Consider the following 22,110-nt stretch of genomic DNA (forward strand, 5'->3'; position numbering starts at 1 on the left):
CGTTTTTTTTTAAAAAAGTAACAAAGTTGACCTCGCCACTGCTCCGGCCAGAAGCTCACGGCGTGCGTCCGCCTCGAGTGCACGCGGTCGCATGGACACGCATCTTTGGGCCGCGTGACGCCGGTCCGGCAGGCCCCGGCGCCCCAGACCGGCTCCTCCGTCCTCAACGCCTGCTTGGATTTAAAATCCACAGTACTAATGATTGTTTCTCAAATATTTATTATATGAGAAACAAGTCGTGAGCCAATCGTCATCACCATCATATCGTCAACGCATCAATATTGAGGCATTTTATCAAAACTGTTATATTCAATATATATTGAGTCCCGTCTTACAAAAAGGGATTCCACGTCTTTTGCAACGGACTCATCTTTGCCGACATCTGATCGTTTTGCACGTTTGCCGCCGTCGAGCGCCGCCCCGGTGCCATCAGATGACTTACGCTCGACAGCCAAAACAGTTCCTCTAAATGTTCTTTTGAGAGTGGAAGTCGCGGCGCCGGCTCACAGGCTCTGGAAAAGCGCGACAGAGGTCGGTCTCGGGCTCGTGCCACCCAGCGTTTCACACCGGGAGCCGCGTCACAACCGGGGCGGCGGCTTTTCACATTGGACAGAGTTGGATTAAAAAAATAAAAATGAAAATAAAATACATTTAAAAAAGGGAAACGAGCGATGACCCCTCGGTTCACCTCGACTCCTCTCACCCCGCGCGGCAAGCACCTCGAGGAACCCCAACACGGCGACCTCTGGAGTTGCACTCGCGAATTTCATTCTACGGCGCCGTGTTCTCAGAGAAGGCGGAGCCCGGACGCACGAAGGAGGGCTCCAAGGGTTCACCGCACGCAGGCCACGCCCGGGAGACTCTTCTGGACGTACCACCCCGCCCCCTGCCCCCTCTCCCCCATTCATAGTTTGGGCCAAATATTCAGGCCAAGTCGTAGCTGCGTGAGACCGCCAATCACAGTAGATGACGCGGGCAGAAAGGTTGGCAAAGATGGACCCGGAAAAGGAAGTGAGGGGCTGTTCGATGCCCCACATGTACCGATGCCACGAGAACGCAACGGACGATCAGTCCCCGACAATAAATAAGGCTCACAGATGTTGCCGGAATAATTAAATATCTTTTGTGACTTCTAGAGTGTGCACGTTGAACATGCTTTACCTGATGCCTTTTCAAAACAGTTTCAATGTGTGTGTGTGTGTGTCAGGAGGCCATTTTAACCTCTACTGCATAAAGTGAGACTGCGTTGCTCAATCACATTGCCTTCTGCACAACTTCTAACAACAATTTGTCGTGTGTGTGTGTTATTTACAACGATCCGAAATATAAACTGTACAGAGGTTGCAAGCTCTGGGCCAACGTGCACCACGTGAAGGCGCAGGGCGGGGCCGGACACGAAGGACTTTCTTTAAAATAACACTTGTCCAAACACAGCATCCAATGGACACTTTGATCGGCCCGAGCAGGGGGGGGGGGGGGGGTCGCGGCTCGGCATTCCCTCCCGGCTATGACCAAAAAATTGTATTAATTAAAAAGTAAAAGTGAAGTTGAAAAGAAAAAAAAACAGGTCGGTTTTCCATGTTTTCCAGACGGGCGCGGCCGCCTCCCGTTCGTGGGAAAACGGAAAGCAACATCACCCTTTCCTAATGAACCAAATAACTGCGAGAGCTCAAAGCATAAAACCTCCTCCTCTCTCGTCTCCCACACCGTTCACGTCCCAAAAGATTAAAAAATAAAAGAAAAATAATCTTTTGACGCGGCTCTTCCCATGACAACGTTCGCCGACGCCTGCACCGGAATATACCTGGACTGCGGTTTGTCACAGATCGAAAAAAATAAAAATAAACGTCTTCATGACGAGAACAATCCTGTGGATACTTGTAGTTTATTCACTCCCAAAACTAATGAAGGAAGCGGACATTTCCATACCCAGGTATGTTCACATCTGGTTTGCCGACGCCGCGACCCGGCGGGTAGAGATGAGCGCGGGAACCCCGCACGTGCCGCCAAGAGGGTCCCGTCACGAGAGGGGGGACGCGGGGGGGGGACGTGGCATTTCCAGAAAAAAAAACAAAAAAAAACAACGGGGAATTGACACAGTTCCAACTCACAAAAAGTGCATAAATGACCCACTCAGAGGGAGGGCGTTTAAAAGGAAAGAAAAAAAAAACAACATGTTTTGCATGAAGCTGTGCTTCCGTTCAGCCCCGCCCACCCACGGCGGCGTCCATTTTGGACCCAGAGGGGCCTGTAACAACCCAGTATGTAATAACGTAATATATTTTACTTTTGTTATTAATAAAACCTGCATTTTGTAATAACTTCACCTCATGCGTGTTTTGACACTTGATATAAATGAAGACAATTTGGGCATGTGACTACGCAATACTTTGAATTGTTACATTCATCACACGTCATAATCTCTGCATTATGCTATGAGTATGTTATATGGATATTACAAAATATGGCAAAAACTTTTGCGCATTGCTTCCAAGATGTTCATTATTAAATGCAGGTGTTATTATCTATGAACGCGCGGTTACCAGGCCAGCCGCCGACACCGAGAGACGGATAAAAGCAAGACTTCATAAAAACAAAAACAACTCAAACAATACCATTCAAGTCAAGGTTATTTTTTTGTTTTTGTTTTTTTTATAAATCCCGCTGTGCACATCAGGGTGGGGGGGGCTGGGGGGCATGACTTAAGCATCGTCTGGAGCCCCACCCCAACACTTTTCCTGGAATTCAATGCCTTGGGGGGAAAAAAGCTCTCATTTCATGAGTACAGTACTTCAAAAAGGAAACTCCGAGAAGTTTCAGCCTAACTAATCATATATTTATATTTAATATAGAAAATGAAAAATTCAAATGGATGAAGACGCTGGGAGGACCGCCTGACTGATCAGGTGTTTGACGGTTGATTGAAATGCTACGCACCTGATATCTATCTATCTATATATATATATATATATATATATATATATATATATATTTTTTTTTTTTTTTTTAAGCTAAAACAAAAACAAAACCAAACTGGTTGGTGACAGGACAGACTCAGGTGGAACCAAGTGAAGCACAGAGTTCACTGCTTCGATGAAGGCGTGGACATAGAAAGGTTGTAAAGAACAAAGAATAATCAACTTAAGATGTTTCAAACTGTGAATTGTTCCCACCAGTCTGAACCGCGACAGTGGAAAGTGTGTGTGTGTGTGTGTGTGTGTGTGTGTGTGTGTGTGTGTGTGTGCGCGCGTGCGTGTGCGCGTGTGTTAGACAGCTTATGGGTCGAGCATCTGAGCTTAGTTTTGCCGTGTGCGAGTGTGTCAAGTTGATTGACAGGACGCTAATATGTGGTCCTGGGAATATGTTTGTTTGTATACGTGTGTGTGTTTGTATACGTGTGTGTGCGCGTGTTAGTATGTCCATGTGTGTTAGTGCGTACGTGACGCTGGGATCAGACGACGCAATATTTCTGTCTTTCACGCTGGTCACCATAGCGCTGTACGTCCTTGCCGCGCCCTGGCCGGTGAACGGGACAACGGTGCAGGTACCACCCCGACCCACCACAGCGTGCCGACCTTTCACCTCCTTACAGGGGTCGTAGGTCGGGGGGCGTGGCCACAGATGCGCCACGTGTGATGCTGGCCGTCTTGCGCTCCAAAAAGAAAAGAAAAACAAAAAAAAAATAAAAAAGACGCTCGTTGGTGGACTCGTTTCCGGGTGTCATGAAGAGGACATTATGGGCTGTGGATCCTTCAAAGAGAACTAGAGGTGACGGGTGTGTTCACATGCTCCGTCCGGTGGGGGAGGGGCGGGGAGACGCCGGAGACGCCGGTGTGAGCCCCGGGAAAAGGAGCACGGACGCGACCATCACATCTACACCCCGGAGGGGACGGACGTGTTTCTCAATCCAAACGCTTGGACGCCCGCTGTCCCGCGCCAACATCGACCTTTCTTTTTTTGCCCCGGTCAAGGTACTCCCTCGAGGAAAAGGCAAAAAAGGGGCGTGGTCCCCGCTGCTCAACGACCCCCCTCTCCCGGGTTTTGCCTTCCCCGACGGGAGCGTCGCTCTTTTTCTTCGCCCTGTTCCCACACGTGCGGCAGAGGGCGCGCCCTCGTCCGATTGGTCGACATCGAGGAGGGCGTGGTGGGCGACGACAAACCGGGCTGGAAATACAAAAAGTGATGTCACGCTAGACGTCGCGTGTCGTCACGTCGCTGTTCTTTGATGAGGTCACACTAGGAAGGGGGTAAACCCGCCCGTTTCGTCGTTCCCGACGTTCACATTCGGGCCCCGGCGCTGGAGATGTGGCCGCCCTCGACAGAATGGCGTCAAAGTCCGTCTGAACTGGCGTCGTCTGATCCCGGCATGGTGTGTGTGCGCGTGTGGGTGAGTGCCAGAGCGTGCGCTGCAGTGGATGAAGGCCCAGAAGAAGAGCTGGAAGTCCCGGTGCGCACGGGACCCGGGAGACCTGGAGCCCCTAGGTGAGCTGGTGGGGGGCTTCCAGCATCTCCATCAGGAAGGTGTCGATGGGGGTGTCGCCAATCAGCTTGAAGAAGAACAGGTGCTCCAGGCACTTGAGACCGATGGAGCGCAGCGCCGGGAGGCGGAGGAGGAGCTTAGCAAACCTGGAGGAGGACGGGGGAGCAAAGAGCCGAAGTATAACACCAACAATCATATAGTTGATCAGGCCCCACCAAGAATCCGCGGCACAATTTTCTAAATTCCACAGGGAATTCTCAGAAATTCTGCAGCCGTGAAAAAAAATGTTACGGATTCATTAGTTTCACTTTTTTTTGTCTAAACTGCGGCAAGGTGTGTGTTTAAGTCAGAGAAATACAAAGCTTCAGATACTGTGAGGTACACCGACCAGCCACAACATAGATCATCTGTTTCCAATGGCACCTGTCAATGGGTGGGATATATTATAATTATTATTATTATATATATACTGTTTAATATATATATATATATATATATATATATATATATATATATATATATATATATATATATATATATATATATATATATATTTATTATTAACAGTATATAGATATACGGTTATATATTATTATGATATATGTTTATATATTATATATATGCTATTATATATTATAATGATATACTGTTATATATTATTATTGTACATATACTGTTATATATTATTATGATATATGGTTATATATATGCTATTATATATATATATATATATACACACATACATACATACACACACACTCTTATATATTATTATTATTATATATACTCTTATATATTATTATTATTATTATTATTATATGTATATAGTGTTTTAAATTATATATATATATAAGGCAGCAATGGAAGAGTGGGTTGTTGAAGTTGATGTGTTGAAGCAGCGTAAGGATCTGAGCCACTTTGACAAGGAGCATATTGTGATGCTGGACGACTGGGTCTGAGCATCTCCACAAGCACAGGTCTTGTGGCTGTTCCCGCTGTGCAGTGGTTACTAGCTACCAAAAGTGCTCCAAGGAGGGACGACCGGTGAACCGGCGACAGGGTCATGGGGCCCAAGGCTCATTGGTGCACGTGGGGAGTGAGGTCTAACCCGTCTGGTTGGATCCCACAGAAGAACTACTGTAACACTAATTGGTGAAACAGTGAATGTTGCTATGATGCGTATGGGAGCGCTCACAGTGTCCATGCTGACCCCTGTCCACCCCTGAAAGCACCTACAATGGACACGTGAGCGTCACAACTGGACCATGGAGCGATGGAAGAAGGTGGACCGTTGACGATGATTCATCTTTTCTTCTACACCATGTGGATGGGCGGGTGTGTGTGCGTCGTTTACCTGGGGAAGAGTTGGCACCAGGATGCATTATGGGAAGAAGGAAAGCCGGCGGAGGCAGTGTGATGCTCTGAACAATGTTGTGCTGGAAACCTTGGGTCCTGGCGTTCATGTGGATGTTACTTTGACACGTAGCACCTACGTAAACATTGTTGCAGACAAAATACACCCCTTCATGGCAGCGGCCTTCCCTGATTGCAGTGGTCACATTCCACAGGATAATGCTTCCTGCCACACTGCAAACATCATTGAGGAATGGTTTTAGGAGCGTGACCAAGAGTTCAAGGCGTTGACTTGGCCTCCAAATTCCCCAGATCTCAATACGCTTCTGTGGGATGAGCTGGAACAACAAGCCCGATCCATGGGGGCCCACCTCCCAACTTCCAGGACTTAAAGGATCTGCTGCTAACGTCCTGGTGCCAGATACCACAGGACACCTTCAGAGTCTGGTGGAGTCCATGCCTCCACGGATCACAGCCGTTTTGGCGACACGAGAGGGTAGCTCCACAATACTAGGCAGGTGGCGTTAATGTTGTGGCAAATCGGTGTATATGTGGCTGAATATTTGTGTGTGTGTGTGTGTTGCCCACCTGCCCTGCTGGTCTGGGTATCTCTGCTTGCAGTAGGACTCCAGAGAGGCGTACACTCTCTCCCTGAGTAGCTCCACCTCGCTGGGGCTGGACAGGCCCTTGGCATCTGGAAACACAACAGGACACTTAACAACATAACATACTGATGGAGTTAACAGCACCACACACTTCCACGCCCACGATGCGCCAGTCTATTTGACCTGTAGCGCTCTACTCTACTATCTTCCTTGTATGTTATTTATGTAATTTTACAGTAAGGGGGCGTGTATATAGTGTATAAATAGTGTACATATTATATATAGTGTCATTTCATGGAAAGGGGCGTGGCGATTGTGAACACTAGTGTAGTGAATACTGACCGACTGCCGTAACGAGACTGAGAACGGTGATGAGATCTTTACAGTGTATATAGTATATAAAGGAAATATATAGTTTATATAGTGTAAAGTGTAAATATAGTGTATATAGTATAGCGTATATAATGTATATAGTATATACAGTGTATAGTGTATATAGTATGTAAAGGAAATATAGTTTATATAGTGTAAAGTGTATATATAGTGTATAGCATATATTAGTGTGTATATAGTGTATAATGTGTATGTATAGTGTATATAGTACATAGTGTATAGTGTATATAGTATATATAGAGTATATATACTATATTCACTATATATAGAGTATATAGTATATAGTGTATGTAGAATATATAGTATTTACAGTATATAAAGGGTGATGAGATGCTTGGTTTTGTACACAGTGTACAACACAGACTGGTCAGAGAGCTGGTGGTATGTCTGAACGGTGGTGAGACAGGTAGGTCCTTAAGAGAGGAGTACCTGTAATTATAATAACCTTTATTTATAGAGAACCTTTCATACACAACGTGCTTTATATCAATAGAAGTCAAACAATAAAACAAAACAAGTACAATTCATCAATTGTAATTGTAAAAAGAAAAGTAAAATTGAATAAGTAAATTGAGGAAAATAAGTAAAAATGAAGATCAATTCACTTTAACTTGAGCCCTTGACTCCAACACTCGCTGGTGTTGCAGTTCAATTTTCTTTCAATCTATATTTTGTATTTGATTCCATGTGCGTCCAGCGGGTTATATTTACAGTAGTTTTGATGACCTAGCAGCTTAAGAGCTTTACACCGATCAGTCACAACATTAACACCACCCGCAAAATATTGTGTAGCTCCTCGTGCTGCCAAAACAGCTGTGACCCGTGGAGGCATGGACTCCACCAGACTCTGAAGGTGTCCTGTGGTATCTGGACGTTGTGAGGCAGGCCCCCATGGATCGGGCTTGTTGTTCCAGCACACAGGCTAGACCTCACTCCCCACGTGCACCAATGAGCCTTGGGCCCCATGACCCTGTCGCCGGTTCACCGGTCGTCCCTCCTTGGAGCACTTTTGGTAGCTAGTAACCACTGCACAGCAAGAACAGCCCACAAGACCTGTGCTTGTGGAGATGCTCAGACCCAGTCGTCCAGCATCACAATGTGCTCCTTGTCAAAGTGGCTCAGATGTCCTCTCTCTCTCCCCCTCTCCCTCTCTCTCATATAGCAGTATATATAAAATAATAAATTATAGCAGTATATATTTCATAATAACACTATGTATAATAATATATTACAGTATATATATATATATATATATATATATATATATATATAATATCCCACCCCTTGACAGGTGCCATTGGAACCAGATGATCGATGTTATTCACTGCAGCTGTCACGGGTTTTAATGTTGTGGCTGACTGGTGTAAATACAATGTCGTGACCTGAACCTGGCAGAGGACGTGTGTCGCGTCTCCAAGTGTGACTTGTCTCCGTGGAAGAACGACTCCATCGGTTTACCTTCCTACGGCACGGTCAAAAGTCCGGACGCATTAGGTTTTCTGGTCACCTTTTCCAGTAATTATCTTATTTAAAGGTGAGCCGGCCCACCACCAGACGCTCATCTGGAATGCAGACGTCCTGTCAGAATGTTTTCAACAAGTCCTCTTACGTAGAGGTTGTTAAGTGGCAGACAGCAGCCGGGTTCCAGGCCACTCTGAGCGCCGCCATTCTGCACCTCTTCCGACTCCGTAACTCTTGCATATTAATGTTGACGCTCCCAGAGACCACCTGACACTACACATCTGTGGCTTCAGCGCAACAACTTCAGCGGTTTTGTTCTGCGTGTCAAAGCTGAAAAAAATATGGCATTTTTTTCCCCATTCGACTCAATACTTTCCTTGCGGTAGTATTATTTCTGGCCAGTGTACTATCCAGTACACGGACACTGCAGACGCGGCAAAACCAAAAGGATCTCGCCTTCTACTATCGTGTTGGTTTGGGCTCGTAGCATTACACAGGTGACATTTACAGCAAAAAAAAAAAAAAAGGCATCACACAGCTTTGTGTATTGTGCGTGCGTGCGTGCGTGTACCGGGGTTGAAGAGTATTATGGCACGGAGACAGCCCAGCTCCGTCTTGTCCATCTGCATGTCTCTCATCTTGCTAACAAGCTCTGTCAGAACTCTGCGGAAGGGAGGGGAAGGGAGAACGAGGCGCGGGACAAAAAGAGGAGGGGGGGGGGAAAGGAGGGAAAGAAGTCAAAACATCAACTGAGCACATCACGCTTGTGTTCACATAGCAACCACCTCTACTTTCAGAGGTTGTATCCTGCTTTCTCAAAAACACACTTGATTTCATGAAATCACAAGGCAGGCACCCTCCCAGCCACAGCAGGTCCACCTCCACCCAAACGACAGCCCTCCGTCACCGCGTATTTAACCATAACATCAGCCACACTTTGGGGCCGGCCTCCATCCCAGCCTCTTCCCTGAACACGAAAACACTTGAGCTCCAACGTTTGCCGCAGTGACAGGCGCGGCGTCGAGTCGTTTGCCATTTCCAATGACAGAAGGAAAGCTGAAAACATCCTCTATGTTGTGTTTGCAAGGAGCGCACAACTTTAAAAATAAAGATAAAATACATTCATTTATTCACATGAAGATGAATGTATTGATGCCATGACGGCTGTCAAGATGGCCTCCAATACCGCGAGCTCCCCAGCTGCTTCGCCAGAGGGACTTTTGCCGTCACTGGTGGGTTTCAGCGTGAAGGCGGCTCCGGGCTTCCGACCCAGAGGAGGAGGTCATTTGAAATCACCAGCTTCCTCATATTTCAGGTGCCGGCGCGGTCACTCAGAACCAGAAATGTCGCGTTTGCACCCAACGTGAAATGCCGTCGCCTCAACAAAGACACCCCACCACGCCCTTTGGCACTTCCGCTCTCCCCGGCGCCGGCTCCGCGCCCCGCCCCCACCTCCGCGCCCCGCCCCGCGAAGAGCACCACGTGTCGCTTGCTTCCCGCCCAGGAAAGGCTCTTTCAGATTCTCTTCTTCCTTTCCTCCCCCGGCACACACCAGCAGACGGCTTGAGACCACCCCCCCTCCCCCACGGCATCTCGTCACAGCGCAGTGGAAGAACAACTAAGGCAGGGGTTCCCAAACTGGGTTTTGCAGCCCCCTAGGGATCCTCGAAGGGATTGCAGGGGGTTTCCAGCAAAATATACAGTACATATTTGTTGTTTGACATTAGGAAAAATCCCCCCCACACACAAAATATTTATGCCCAAACTCCCTGTGGGGGGTCCTGCTTTGAGGCTCCAGTTGGACGTCAAGCCAGGCGGCCTTGCATGGGCGCAGCTTTTTGGCGGGGCCGGCGGCTCGAGGGATCAAAAAGCGAGTTCAACTTCCCAAACCAACCCTCCGCGGCCGAGCGACTTCCAGAATCTGTGTGTGTGTGTGTGTGTGTGTGTGTGTGCGTGTGTGCGAGTGTGTATAATGTCGGTGGAGAGGCGGGGAGGGGTGTTGGTGTGTTGGCATCATTACCTGTCATATATGGCCCCAACCTCTGCATTGTGCACACTCTCCCTGTGTATTCAATCACAATGTGTTATTACAATGTCATTACACAGTTACATAGCTGCTGCAGTTCTCCTGCGTCATCTGCGGGTGGAGGGGCTCAAGGTTACACAAGACAGTCAACACAACTTTCACCGGGGACCTTTTCAAAATTTGGACGGCAGAGCCGCGGGGGGCCCCCCTCCGGCCCCGCCCGCTCGGACCTTGTTGGCAGCGGCGTTTCATAAAAAAGGTAAATAAATAAATGCGAGGAAGACACACCCTGCTCTAAGGCTCGTCACGCCCGCCGCCCAAAACGTCACGCTCCCCGTGGCCCGAGGAGAGCAGCGTTATTCACCTGTTGATTTGGCCAAGCGACTCGCTTTGGGCCATCTTAATATGTATGTTAAGACGTTTTCCCAGGATTAGGGAGGATTGAGGGAGCGGCTGCACTTCCATTTACAGAGTCTGGTACTTTACACATCACTTTATACAGAGGGGGGCGGGGGGGGGCGTATTAAGTAGCCTTCGCCAATTCCGTAAAAACAGCAGAAAAGCATAAGCACAATACGTTTTTATTGTTATTATTATGATTAAAACTTTATTTAAGCCAAATAACCTCATGCACGCAAAACATCTCTGGCTGAATAAAAATATATTTTTTCCCCGTCAGGATTAGAGGAGGGGTACACGGGACGCTTACGTCACGCCAAACTGTCAAAGCCCAAAATCAACGCATTCATCCAACAGGATGTGAGCTCAGACGAGGGTCCTTGTCCTGCCGCATGGTTATCGACGTCGAATTAAAGCTCAGCCGACCCTGGGAAGAGCCCAGGGCGCACGTGGCTCTACAACGGTCGTTAAATACGTGTTTGCCGCCGAGCTGAGACAGAAGCTGCTGCAGGAGGAGAAACGGGAGCTTTCAGAGGGAGAACGGGTTCAGAGCTCGACCCGAGCAACGTCGTCACAGTGTGATTAACAGTGAGCTGACACAATGTGACGCCGTGGCCGTTTGTGAATGCCTCTCACTGGGATATGCATTGTTTTGGAGCATCTTAAAAATGAGTTATGTCACTGAGTACACATTTGTATGTGTACTCGTGTGTACTATGTGTGTTATGTGCATGCTTCTTCACAATGCAGTTTAGGGGCTTGGGGACACGGCGAGATGGGGATTTTTCTTGTCATCAAGATTGAAGATTCAAGAGGTTTATTCGTCACATACATATAAATACTTTCATACATATATGCAGTGAAATGTAATCAAACATCAAACAGTGATGTAGTGAATAGTATGATGGAGTGTAAGGATTTAGTTATCACGCGCCAAATTATTGATAACGTGTTCCCCAAAAAAAAAAAAAACAAACCACTGCGATATTGGATTTTGCAAATATCAACAAATCAGCAAATAAGTGCTGTGGAAAGAAAGGAAATCCTGAATACGCAGGAACAAACCTCCACGTCTGCGGTTTTACCGGTGTTGACGAAGGGAGGGCCACCGCGTGTGTGCGCTCAGTCCTGCGCGTAAGCGTTAGCTGCCAGCCCTTTCCCAGCATGCACTGCAAATTACACGCAGGCCTAAAGCGGTGGCGGTCGCTCAGCCAATCAGAGCCCAGATGGGACGCAGCCGCAGCCAATCGGGGAAGCAGACGCGGCGCCCGCTTGGCTTCCCGGGATCCCACCCCACGGGCGAACGTGAAGCACGACTGACGAACCGAACCCAGTGACGAGATGACAGAGTGTGTGCGTGTGTGTGTGTGCGTCTACCGTGTAAATGCAGATCATACGTCGTTTCAGCAGCACTAACGTGAGGATGAGCATGAGGATTTCGACGGGGAGGTCGTTTGGAGGACAATATTTTCCCCACTGAATCGGCCGGTGACAAGGCGGCGTGGCGGCTGCTTTTTGGGTGAGTCAACCTCTCTCTCTGCCAAGGAGCTGAACGGCCGACGCACAGATCTGTGTCAGTGTGTTAGGGCTGCGACTAGTGACTACACAGCGCATTCACCTCCCCCCCCCCCCCCCTCATTATTGATTAATCAACGCAGTTAATCAATGCAACCCCCCCCCCCCCACGTACAGTAAAGCAGTGATGAAATGGCACAACAGAAAAAAAAAGAAAAACATGAATTTATTTGTTTTATGTGAAGCGAGCAGAGCGGAACTCTTATTTTTGTTGCTCATGTCCGACATAAAGCAGAATGAAAACACGCGGACTGTTGATAATGTTATTGTCGTAACTTACCTACGACTTGCTTTGCCGCTTGTTTTGCTCGTTAACATCAATTTTTAAAAAAGGGGTAAGGGGGGGGGGGAGCGCGAAAGTTTTTCATAAAATCTGACAAAAAAAAAAAAAAAAAAAAAAGTTTGAGTTAAATTTAAATAAAAAAAAAATTCCAAACCAAACGAAACGCCCACAAAGACTCATCACGAGTCACCTGAACCCGAGCGGTCATGATTCCAAAAAATAAAGGTCGTGGAAGGCGTCCGCCGGCTCGCAGGGTTGGATGTGTGTGCGCGTGTGGTACCTGTCGAAGATGGCGCCCACCCCGGCGCTGTGGGCGCTGTTGCGGTGCACGTGCAGCCCCGTGGCCAGCAGGATGCCGTCCTTCACCGAGATGGAGCGGTGGGAGAAGGAGGCGATCAGCAGCTCGTTCCAACCTGAGGGGCGGAGGAGCGGGGGTCATTTTGGCTGTAGGCGGAGCACCGGGGGGAGGTGGAGGGGCGAACCCCTGCCCCGCTAAATGGCCGGGAGTCATTTCTACCGGAGCCATTATCCCAGCGCACCGGGCGTTTCCCAGCGCTGATCGGAATCAAAAGATCAAATTAAAAAATGTCCTGTTTTGTTCCTTTGGCCACATATTGAAATGAAGTGGCTACGATAGAATGCTGCACCACCCAAGGAAAACATTATGGCAGTACAGCGTCAGCATGTGGAATCTCAGGGTACAAGTAAAATACATTTTGACGCGTTTTAAGACTCATTATTAGTGACATTCAAAACTGATTTAAAATCCAATGTTAAACTATGTAATGTTTTTTTTAAGGAATAATGTTTTCAAATTAATTTAAGCCTTTTAAAGGAATTCTAAATGTGGAAGAGGTTCTTCTCCCCTGACCTAAGCAGCAGCCTGAGGGTTCAAAGGTAATTTATTTATTAAATGCATTTATCAAGTGCAAATGGGTGTGGCAGGCCATGTTTCTATTACAATCTCAGTGGATTTTTAGACGGTATATGAACATAATCGTATGGTTTGTCTTTCTTTTTTTTTTTTTCATTATTTGGGAACACACCCACACGTGACGCCTCGGCATCAACAGCTTTAAAGATTGGCGGCGGCGGGTGGCCGCCGCGTGAAGGCTCGTACCGGCGCGCAGCAGGATGACCTGGTCGTCCAGCGCCAGCTCCGAGAAGTGAGGGATCCTCTTGGCCCACTCCACCAGCGTGAAGAGCTGCTTGTCGGCCGCTTGGCAGATGTTTGTGACGGGGTCGTTTGGCTGCGGTGAGGGGAGGGTGAGGGGAGGGTGAGGGGAGGGGAGGGGACAGACGTCCAATTCACATTTGTGCCGCAGCAGCGGTGATCATCCGGACGGGTTATGGACGTACAGTCAAAGCTCTCGCTGCCAGAGCTATCACCCTCATGACACCCCCTGTGTCATATATGTATGACACAGGGGGGCAACGGCAGACATTTTCCAAAATGGCCCCACAACAGGAACCAAACTGGCTTGAAGTATCGCTCTCGGCCGCGACTAATCCATACAAGGAACTTCCTGGTTCCGGGGTAAATCATCCATTCATTAACAGGATCGCCCCGTCGGCGGCTGGCGTGAGGCCAACCAGCCGCGCGCACACGCGACACCCGAGGGGCGGGGCCGCAAGCCGCCGCTCACCGAGCTGCCGCCCGAGCCGCCGTCAGCGTGCAGCTCCGTCTTCTGCTCCACGGCCACCTCCGCCTCCAGAATCTTCTCCACCGGCATCTCCTCGTTCACCGCGCTGGTCGACTCCACCTCTCCGTCCCGCTCCTTGTTCCTCTGGCGCTCCTCCTGCACGGCTGAGCGGGCGAGAGGACAGGGGGGAGGGAGGGAGGGAGGGAGGGAGGGAGACGGAAAGTGATAGACAGAGAGGCACGGGGAGAGAGAGAGAGAGAGAGAGAGAGAGAGAGAGGGAGGGACACGAGAAAAGAATAGAAGAAGAGAAGGGTGAATTGGGGGAGCAAAACACAAAAAAGGAAGGAACGGGAGGACGAACGATGAAGAGGAATGAAGGGAGGGTGGTGGGGGGGTGGGGAGGGAAGAAGGGGAGGAGAGGAATGAAGGAGGGTGGTGGGGGGGTGGGGAGGGAAGAAGAGAGGAGAGGAATGAAGGGACGAGGGAAAAGCGGCAACGGAGGAATAGAAAAGAGTGCGATGGGAGCGTTGGGAGAAGAGGGATGGAGAGAAGGGAGGCGACGAGACAGGAATGGAAGGCGTGAGGGGGAAAAAGAGAGCGGGAGGGGGTATAAAAAAAAAAAAAGGTGTTGGGGGAGGGTTAGTGGGTCTCACATGCCGTGCGTCTCACTCTCTCTCTCTCATTCAGAAACACTCCCCTTCAACGCGGGACATTCACTAAAGCACGGACAGACTACAGCGTAGGTCCCCTCCCCGGGACCAACTCCAAGCCTGACCCTGGAGAGAAAGGGGGCGGGGCCACGCACGCTCTAATGCGGGGGGGAAATAAAGATTAAAAAAAAAAAAAAAAAAAAAAAAAAGGCGGATCGCATGTTTTTCATTCCGAAGCAGCCTCCCTTCTCTCCATTTTCAAGGTCCAATGCCCTGCCACCGGCGACCACACCTGGAGTCCCTCAACTGACGGCGCTCAGAGGATAGGTTCAGTGTTTTCAAACGGGGGCCTCCTATTTATCTTGTTTGAGATCAAATGTAAAGTAAAAAAAAAAAAAACAATACACCACCGTTAAAATAAAAAAAAAAAAAAAAAAAAAACACAGAAAAAAAAGATAATGATAAAGTGAAAAACCCAGACACGTGTGATCACCCGTCTCCCAAAGGGAACGGCGCCGTGTCTTGAACCCCCAGCGGCAACATGCGGCAGAGCGCCAAGTTTGTCGAGCGGAGGCGGCGTCTGAACGAAGCCCGGCCTGGAACGCATTAGCCTCCTACTCGGAAGGCAGCGGCGGCGACGGCGACGGGCTCGGCAAGAGCCTCAGCCAAGGGGAGCCAGGTCAAGACGGGCGGGCGGCGACAGCCGCTAAAAAATTAAATAAATAAATTTTAAAAACCGATGCCGCCCGCCATAGAAAAGGCGGCGGCGGTCGCGGAGGTGGAAAGCTCAACTTGAAATCAAACTCTGGTGTTTGGAGAGAAACTTATCTGCTTTTTTTTCTCTCCCCCATTTTTAAGATCATACTCATTGATACACAAAGCAAAATAAAATCTATCGACTTCGCACAACCGCAACAAACACACACACAAACACAACACCACACACACACACCCCTCCCTCCCTCTTCTCCTTACATCTCTGTCGTTCATCTTGGACCACTAGAGAAGGAGGGGTGGGGGGAGGGGGGGGGGAGAAAAACAAAAAGGAGGGAGACGGAGGGAAACGGGGTTAGTGTTTACAAGGCTCACCCTCCCCCACCCCTCTCCCTCCCATCTCGCCCCACGCCCACCCCCACCCCCGCAGGAGGGTGCGCATGTCGGGGTCCCGACCACAAAACTTTTATTTGACTCGCGACCGAGCGGCCCCCAGCCTGTCAGAACAGTCATCCGGCTCCTGTGGAGGGGGCCATTTATTGACGGCGGAAGCAGCACGGGAGGGTCATTCCCCCCCAAAGCCGACCTGGTGGAGACGCAACCAATTCACCGGCCCCTTCCCATTCAATGTACTTAAGAGGTACCTAGCGCCGGCTTAAAATTCCCCCGAAAAGCGTTTGGTGTCATTAAAGGGGCAGTAGACAACGGTCAACATCCTCCAGCGCGGGAAGCGGCGGAGGGTGGAGCGGCGGCGGGTGGAGCGGCGGCCCCCGATGCAGTGACATGGCGGCTGAGAGGAGGGCAGACACTACACTGTGCTATCAACATCAACTTCGCCGGCAGAAGGGAAAAAAAAAAAAAAAGTTGTCTACTGCTCCTCAACGGGTGATCGCCAAGCGACGCACGCGAGGAGGAGGCACCCACTCAAAGCTAAGCTCATAAAAGACTAATATCACGATGAATACTTCTGTTTTGGAGCTGCTGCGTTTGTAGCGCGGTCGGGTCGCCCTGCCAGTGTCAACATTCCACCCCCAAAGCGAGCGGCCTTTCCGGTCAGGGGATCCACCGCTCCTGCGCAGACGAGCGGCCGCCAGCTTCCATAAGGGCAGGCGCGGTGGTGATGCCGGAGCAGGAGACCTCCATCAGCCAAATGAAATCGCCAAAAATAAAATGACCGGTTTAAAAAAAATTTAATAAAAAATTCGATGAAATAATTCTCTCAGCTTAATTATTCGGTCGATGCACAATGAAGAACTGGCAGCGAGCGCGTCTGCGTGTGTGGGCGTGCGCCCGCCGAGCTGCACGGAGCGTCCCTGTAACCACGGCAACCCGCCCTCCCACTCCCGAAAGCACAGGCCAAGAGGAGACGCGTCGTTCAGAAGAGCTGCCGATGAGTGTCGGCGAGATATAAATGTCAACATTTAAATTGACGAGTGTCAGCGGGTCAACATGCACAAAACCAGGACGTCTGGTCAGCTGACAAGCCAACGGCACTATTTTTGAGCGATGTTGACGGTGACGGCGGCGTTGAAAGTGACACAAACGCTTCATGTTAAATAAGTCACAAACCACGGCGGCACAGATTATTCTGACGCCACAGTCGGCCCAGACTCAGCAGCAACGGCACACGGCGCCAGCGGCACGGAGGTTTGAGCGTACTTAAAAATGCCATCATGAGATGTAACATGGGCGAGCCGGAACGACGGGGCGCGGGAGAGTTTTAGATTTTATTTTTAATTTTTTTTTTTTTTTTTTGTATTTATTTATTTATTTGGGGGGGGGAACCCCTCCACCAGGGACGTTGTTTCCCTGCGCGCCGCCTCATCTCCACCTCGCTGCCTCCACCCTGTGCACGACAGCTCTCTAAGTGTCGCCACTGCCTGCTTTATGCTCTGGTCTCCGTCATTCAGCCTGAGGAGACAACAGCACGGGTGTGGTTTTATTTACAGAGCCATACTATGTGAACGCTTCATATCTGTGTCATCTATCACTCACCACCGGCTCTAGCTACTGTGTTCAGTCGAGGACATATTGTGTGTAATCACCGGGTGCGTTGCATTGACATTTCACTGCACTGTATGAAAGTATGTATATGTATGTGACGAATAAACCTCTTGAATCGACCAGGTAAGCCAGGGCGCGGTAGAGCAGGTCATGGAACAACCTTCACGACGGCGTCACGATTTTGTCTCCCTGGGAGAGTTCAAAGGTCAGATAACAAAACAAAACGTTTCCATTCCCGGAGCTGGATTTGGTATTAGCGGCCGTCCCTCGCCGGCTCCCAACGTGCTCCATCCGACCCCTTTTTGCCGTGCTGTATTTGACAACTCGTGTAACCTCGCTGCCTTGGCCAGGACTCCCCCCCCAAAAGAGTTTATAACGCTCAAGGGACTTTGAACTTGAGCTTCCTCGTCAAATAAAGGTTTGAATGAATGAGTGAAATAAGTTAGGTGTCGGATGAGGTCGAACGCTCGTGTATTTTGCATTTTTGGGATGCCTGGAGGTTTAAGGTCACTCGTGGTGCGCCGGGGTCGACAGGGAGCAAATCTCCTCCCACTGGATCTCCAGGTAACCCAACGTCAACGGCGTTCATTTGTTATTTTGATTTCCACATCGTATTATTTCTCTCTTTACATTTTTTTTTTTTAATCATCACGACAAATGTGTATAATGATGGTTAGAAAGATCATAAACAAGATTATGAAGAGTAATAAAAATGTCACTTCTGTTTATCTCTTCAGCATTACTGCACCAGCGCGTCAACGGCAGGTTTGTGCAGAAAGAATAAAGGTTTGTTTTTGCCGGAATGAACATTTTTCTGGAGTTTTTATTTGAAAGGTGGTAGCGCCCAACTCAGTAGTTCAGGTGTAAACGGTTGCCCGCTAAGTTCTGAGGGGACGCCCGGGCCCCGGGTTGGGGTACCTTCTCTCTTCATGCCCATGGCCAGGCACTTCTGGTAGCGGCAGTACTGGCAGCGGTTCCTCTGCCTCTTGTCCACCAGACAGTCCTTGTTGTCTCGGCAGGTGTAGCTCAGGTCCTTACGCACCGTCCGCTTGAAAAAACCTTTGCAGCCCTCGCAGCTGTACACGCCGTAGTGCTTCCCTGCAGGACGAGAGGAAGGGAGGGTGGGCGGGCGGAGTGGAAAGGCGTGCAGAGACGGTCGGGGTGCTCTGTCGGCTTTTAATGCAAAAATGGCCGATCACCAGACGTTGGTGCTCATGTTGTTCAGTGCTTCTAAATTGCCACAGGATATCGGGGAGGACCTCGCGAGGACCTTCTAATCAATTACTCAATATATTGATGAGATGGTTAATAACACCATTCTATATCGATATATTGACATTTTAACCATAATGAGTTCAGAACACCCTCTGATGTGCGCTATAAAACCATTTCACCTAGCAAGTTGAGTTTAGTACAGAAATGAGCGCCGCCCTAGTTTGCATGCAGACTTGAGTTATGATTTTATTCCGAATAAGGCAACATTCCCAATTTTGCACTTGCCATTCAAACACTGTGTCCCTAACATCTGTCAATGAGGTTCATAAAACTGTGTTACTCTCAGGGGTGTAAGAAAATATCCATGCTAGAGTCGGGTCGTTTGCGCAACTCTGATCGGAGCGATCTTTTCTCCAAAAAATGAAAATAATAACTCGAGATGTCTTTCATTTACTCCGTTTCCTGCTGCTGCTCCACTGGGGAGCAGCTCGCAGATCAGCGATGGCGTCCCGAAATAATCCCGCCCCGTGGACCGTGCCGGCAGGTTGGGAGCCTCTGCGTTAAAGGACATACCCTCTGTGATGGTTGGGCTTCTTTCCCACTTTCATCGCCACATCTGTGGATTTACTGGACATCCGGGTCAAAGGCCCTTGTGCACACAGTGAAACGCCGGGGGAGAGGGAGACGCTCGGTGTGCTCGCGCGTCTCCGCCCACGTGAACTTCGCGGGCCATCCCGGGAATTTCTCTCTAATGTGTTGTCACTGTGCAACTGGACAAACATATATTGAACTTCATTGCCCATCACATGTGAACTGGTTCACTAACATTAGCCAAAACGTTTATGATAAATAATTTACTGATAAAAAAAATTACACAAATGGAAATATCAGCATTGGAATAATTAATTTTTTTTAAATATTCAAATTACATTGGACTTTCCTTCCTGCAGCCCTAATAAAGAAGGCACCGAGGAGTTGGGCGAGAACCATGCCGTTTGAAAAATGTGCCATGCCAAAATTATACACTCTGCTAACACAACGAATCTTGAGGGCGCACTCAGTCGTGGGGCCCCGGCTCATTGGTGCGATCGTCTGGTTCGATCCCACGTAAGAGCTACTGTTGCACAAACTGGTGAAAAAGGTCAATGCTGGTGGAACTCACAAGCGGCTGCGGCTAACCACCCCCACCCCCCCCGCGCGCGCGCGCACACGCACACACACACACACACACACACACACACACACACACACACACACACACACACACACGTTTATTCTCAGATAACGTCACTTGCCCCGATCGGACAGCTGCATGGGGCATTACTCTTGCCCCGACACAGAGTTTACTGCCCCGGGCAAACGGCACCGTCTGGCCCTGCTCCACTACATCACAATATGAGGACCAAACCCAAATGCCAGACCCCGTCTAGTCTCATCACAACATGGGAATCACACTTATATACCACCCCGCCCTGCGACTCTTCCAAAGACGAGAGAGTTTGTTGTCAGCCATGCGTTACCGCAGCAACCGGCTTTTCTTAAAGTGACTTTGATCGACGCTTAAAGGCTGGAGGAGATCTTCCTATCCATCCTTCTTTCTTTCTTTCTTTCTACCCGTGCATCCATCTCTCGTCATCCTTACCGGAGGACCTGTCCCCGCAGATGGAGCACATGCGTTTCTGGGAGAGCATCGGCCCGGCGCCGTGGGACGCCAGCTGCTTCAGGCCCAACGGCGGCTTCACGTCGTCCGAGCTGCTGACGGCGTGGAGCCCCGACATGGACACTGTCGAGTTGATCTGAGAGAGAGAGAGAGAGCGCGCGAGAGAGACGGTGACCGAAAACACCACGCAAGGTTTCGGGTTTTTTTGGGGTTTTTTTCCCCCGGCACCGGGACCCAGCGGGCACGGGCGTGTCCTGACCTGCGGGCTGCTGATGGGGCCGTAGCCCACGGAGGGCGTGCCGGGGAGGCAGGGCGAGCCCAGCGACGAGCTGATGACCGAGAAGGGCGAGCCCATGCTGCTGACGGGGCTGCTGACCCTGGCCGAGGCGACGGGCGGCGGCGACGTCATGGAGGCCGCCGCTGGCGGGGGGGAGCGCTGGCCCGGCGGCGGCGACGACACAGACGAGCTGTCTGGGCTCCGGGAGTCTGGGGGGGGGGGAGAGAGAGGGGTAAGTGATGGAAGGCCGGAACCGCTCGGAGAGGGAACAAATCTTTTGAAGGGAATCTGGAGTCACTCCGGCAACAGCCGCTTGTTTGCCTCAGCCTGTGAAATCAAAACAGCCACCGAGGGTTCAACTCAATTTCGGCTTCCGCAGCTCGACCGGACTCCTCTCCCTTTGGTTCACACTTGGCAGGAAGCCCTTGTTTGCCCGAACTTGAACGGCTGTTTTTACCGAGTGGCGACGCAGACGGCGGTTGGAACCCCTCGCCCGAAAGCAGGACAGGAGACGTGGGCACACCGGCCGCCCGCCCCAGGTGGGACGGTTGCCGCGGAAACAGCTGAAAGCGCGTCGGCACCTATGTGTGTGTGCGTGCGTATGTGCCGGTCTTTCGACTTCTCCGATCTGTCGCAGCTCCACGGCGCCCGACTTAGTCGCGCCGTGTCTGTGGCAGCCGCCCTACCCTCCCGGTGTCGCCGTGCCACAGCCACGCCCTTTCCCAAGGCGCCGCCATTTTTTTGAGAGAGCGACAGGTTCGTGCAACGCCCGGAGTCCACCTGCGTCGCGGACGTGCGCCGCCTTCGTTCATCTTTAATGGAGGACAAGCGGCGAGCAACGGGGCAACCGGACGGCACCAGACAGTTGCCAATGGCTCAAATCTGAGCAGCTCGCTAACTGCCAAGACGCCTGGTGTCCAACTGGAAAGGGATCTCACACTTCAGGTAAACCCCCCCCAAAAAAAGGAGAAAAAACAGATAGTCCTGCACCACGGTGTAACACATGTGCTGTTCCCCGGGGAGGGAAGGCGCGTCGTGGTGGTGGTCGGTCCCCGGGACGCTCCACCACCGGCCCCGGGAAGGGAGCGGGACGGATGCCGATGCCGCTCTGCGGGACCTGAAAAGCCCCTCGGTTACGGTGACGTTAGATTCGTTCCGTTTGGGTTTTTTTGTTTGTTTTGTTTTAATCGCACCGGCGGTTTTCGTTGCAAAATAATTTTGAATACATGGTTTCACAACAATTCAGACCTCATCACAAGCAGCGTCTCCAGGCGCCGTGGCTGCCGTGCACTCGTTTCTTTTAGTACTCATAACGTCTCCCTGCGTGGCAGTGTTCCGCGACGTCTTTCCTCACCTCTACTGTCTCCCATGC

The 22,110-nt window shown here is 50.1% G+C and overlaps 1 protein-coding gene across 6 annotated transcripts in view; it reads right to left on the reverse strand.

Moving 5' to 3' along the window:
* Positions 1–3,749: 3,749 nt before the first annotated feature.
* The window catches only part of rxrba (retinoid x receptor, beta a), a 19,000-nt gene continuing 639 nt past the window's right edge, over positions 3,750–22,110 (reverse strand). For 2 of the 6 annotated variants that reach the window (XM_080005740.1, XM_080005741.1), the window contains exons 2-12: positions 22,093–22,110; positions 20,721–20,947; positions 20,444–20,597; positions 18,505–18,684; positions 15,844–15,867; positions 14,222–14,382; positions 13,696–13,825; positions 12,856–12,988; positions 8,864–8,955; positions 6,422–6,527; positions 3,750–4,626 (exon numbers count right to left, since the gene is read on the reverse strand). The exon at positions 22,093–22,110 is cut by the window's right edge and continues 141 nt beyond it. In XM_080005740.1, the coding sequence (XP_079861866.1) occupies positions 4,479–4,626; positions 6,422–6,527; positions 8,864–8,955; positions 12,856–12,988; positions 13,696–13,825; positions 14,222–14,382; positions 15,844–15,867; positions 18,505–18,684; positions 20,444–20,597; positions 20,721–20,947; positions 22,093–22,108 (1,371 nt within the window). In that variant the 5' untranslated portion in view covers positions 22,109–22,110 and the 3' untranslated portion in view covers positions 3,750–4,478. Of the gene's footprint in view, positions 4,627–6,421; positions 6,528–8,863; positions 8,956–10,312; positions 10,355–12,855; positions 12,989–13,695; positions 13,826–14,221; positions 14,383–15,843; positions 15,868–18,504; positions 18,685–20,443; positions 20,598–20,720; positions 20,948–22,092 lie in introns of all 6 variants that reach the window. The other 4 variants (XM_080005744.1, XM_080005745.1, XM_080005742.1 and 1 more) reach the window with 4 other exon arrangements.

The sequence above is a fragment of the Zeus faber genome (genome assembly GCF_960531495.2).
Source record: "Zeus faber genome assembly, chromosome: 1".
Lineage (NCBI taxonomy): Eukaryota > Metazoa > Chordata > Actinopteri > Zeiformes > Zeidae > Zeus > Zeus faber.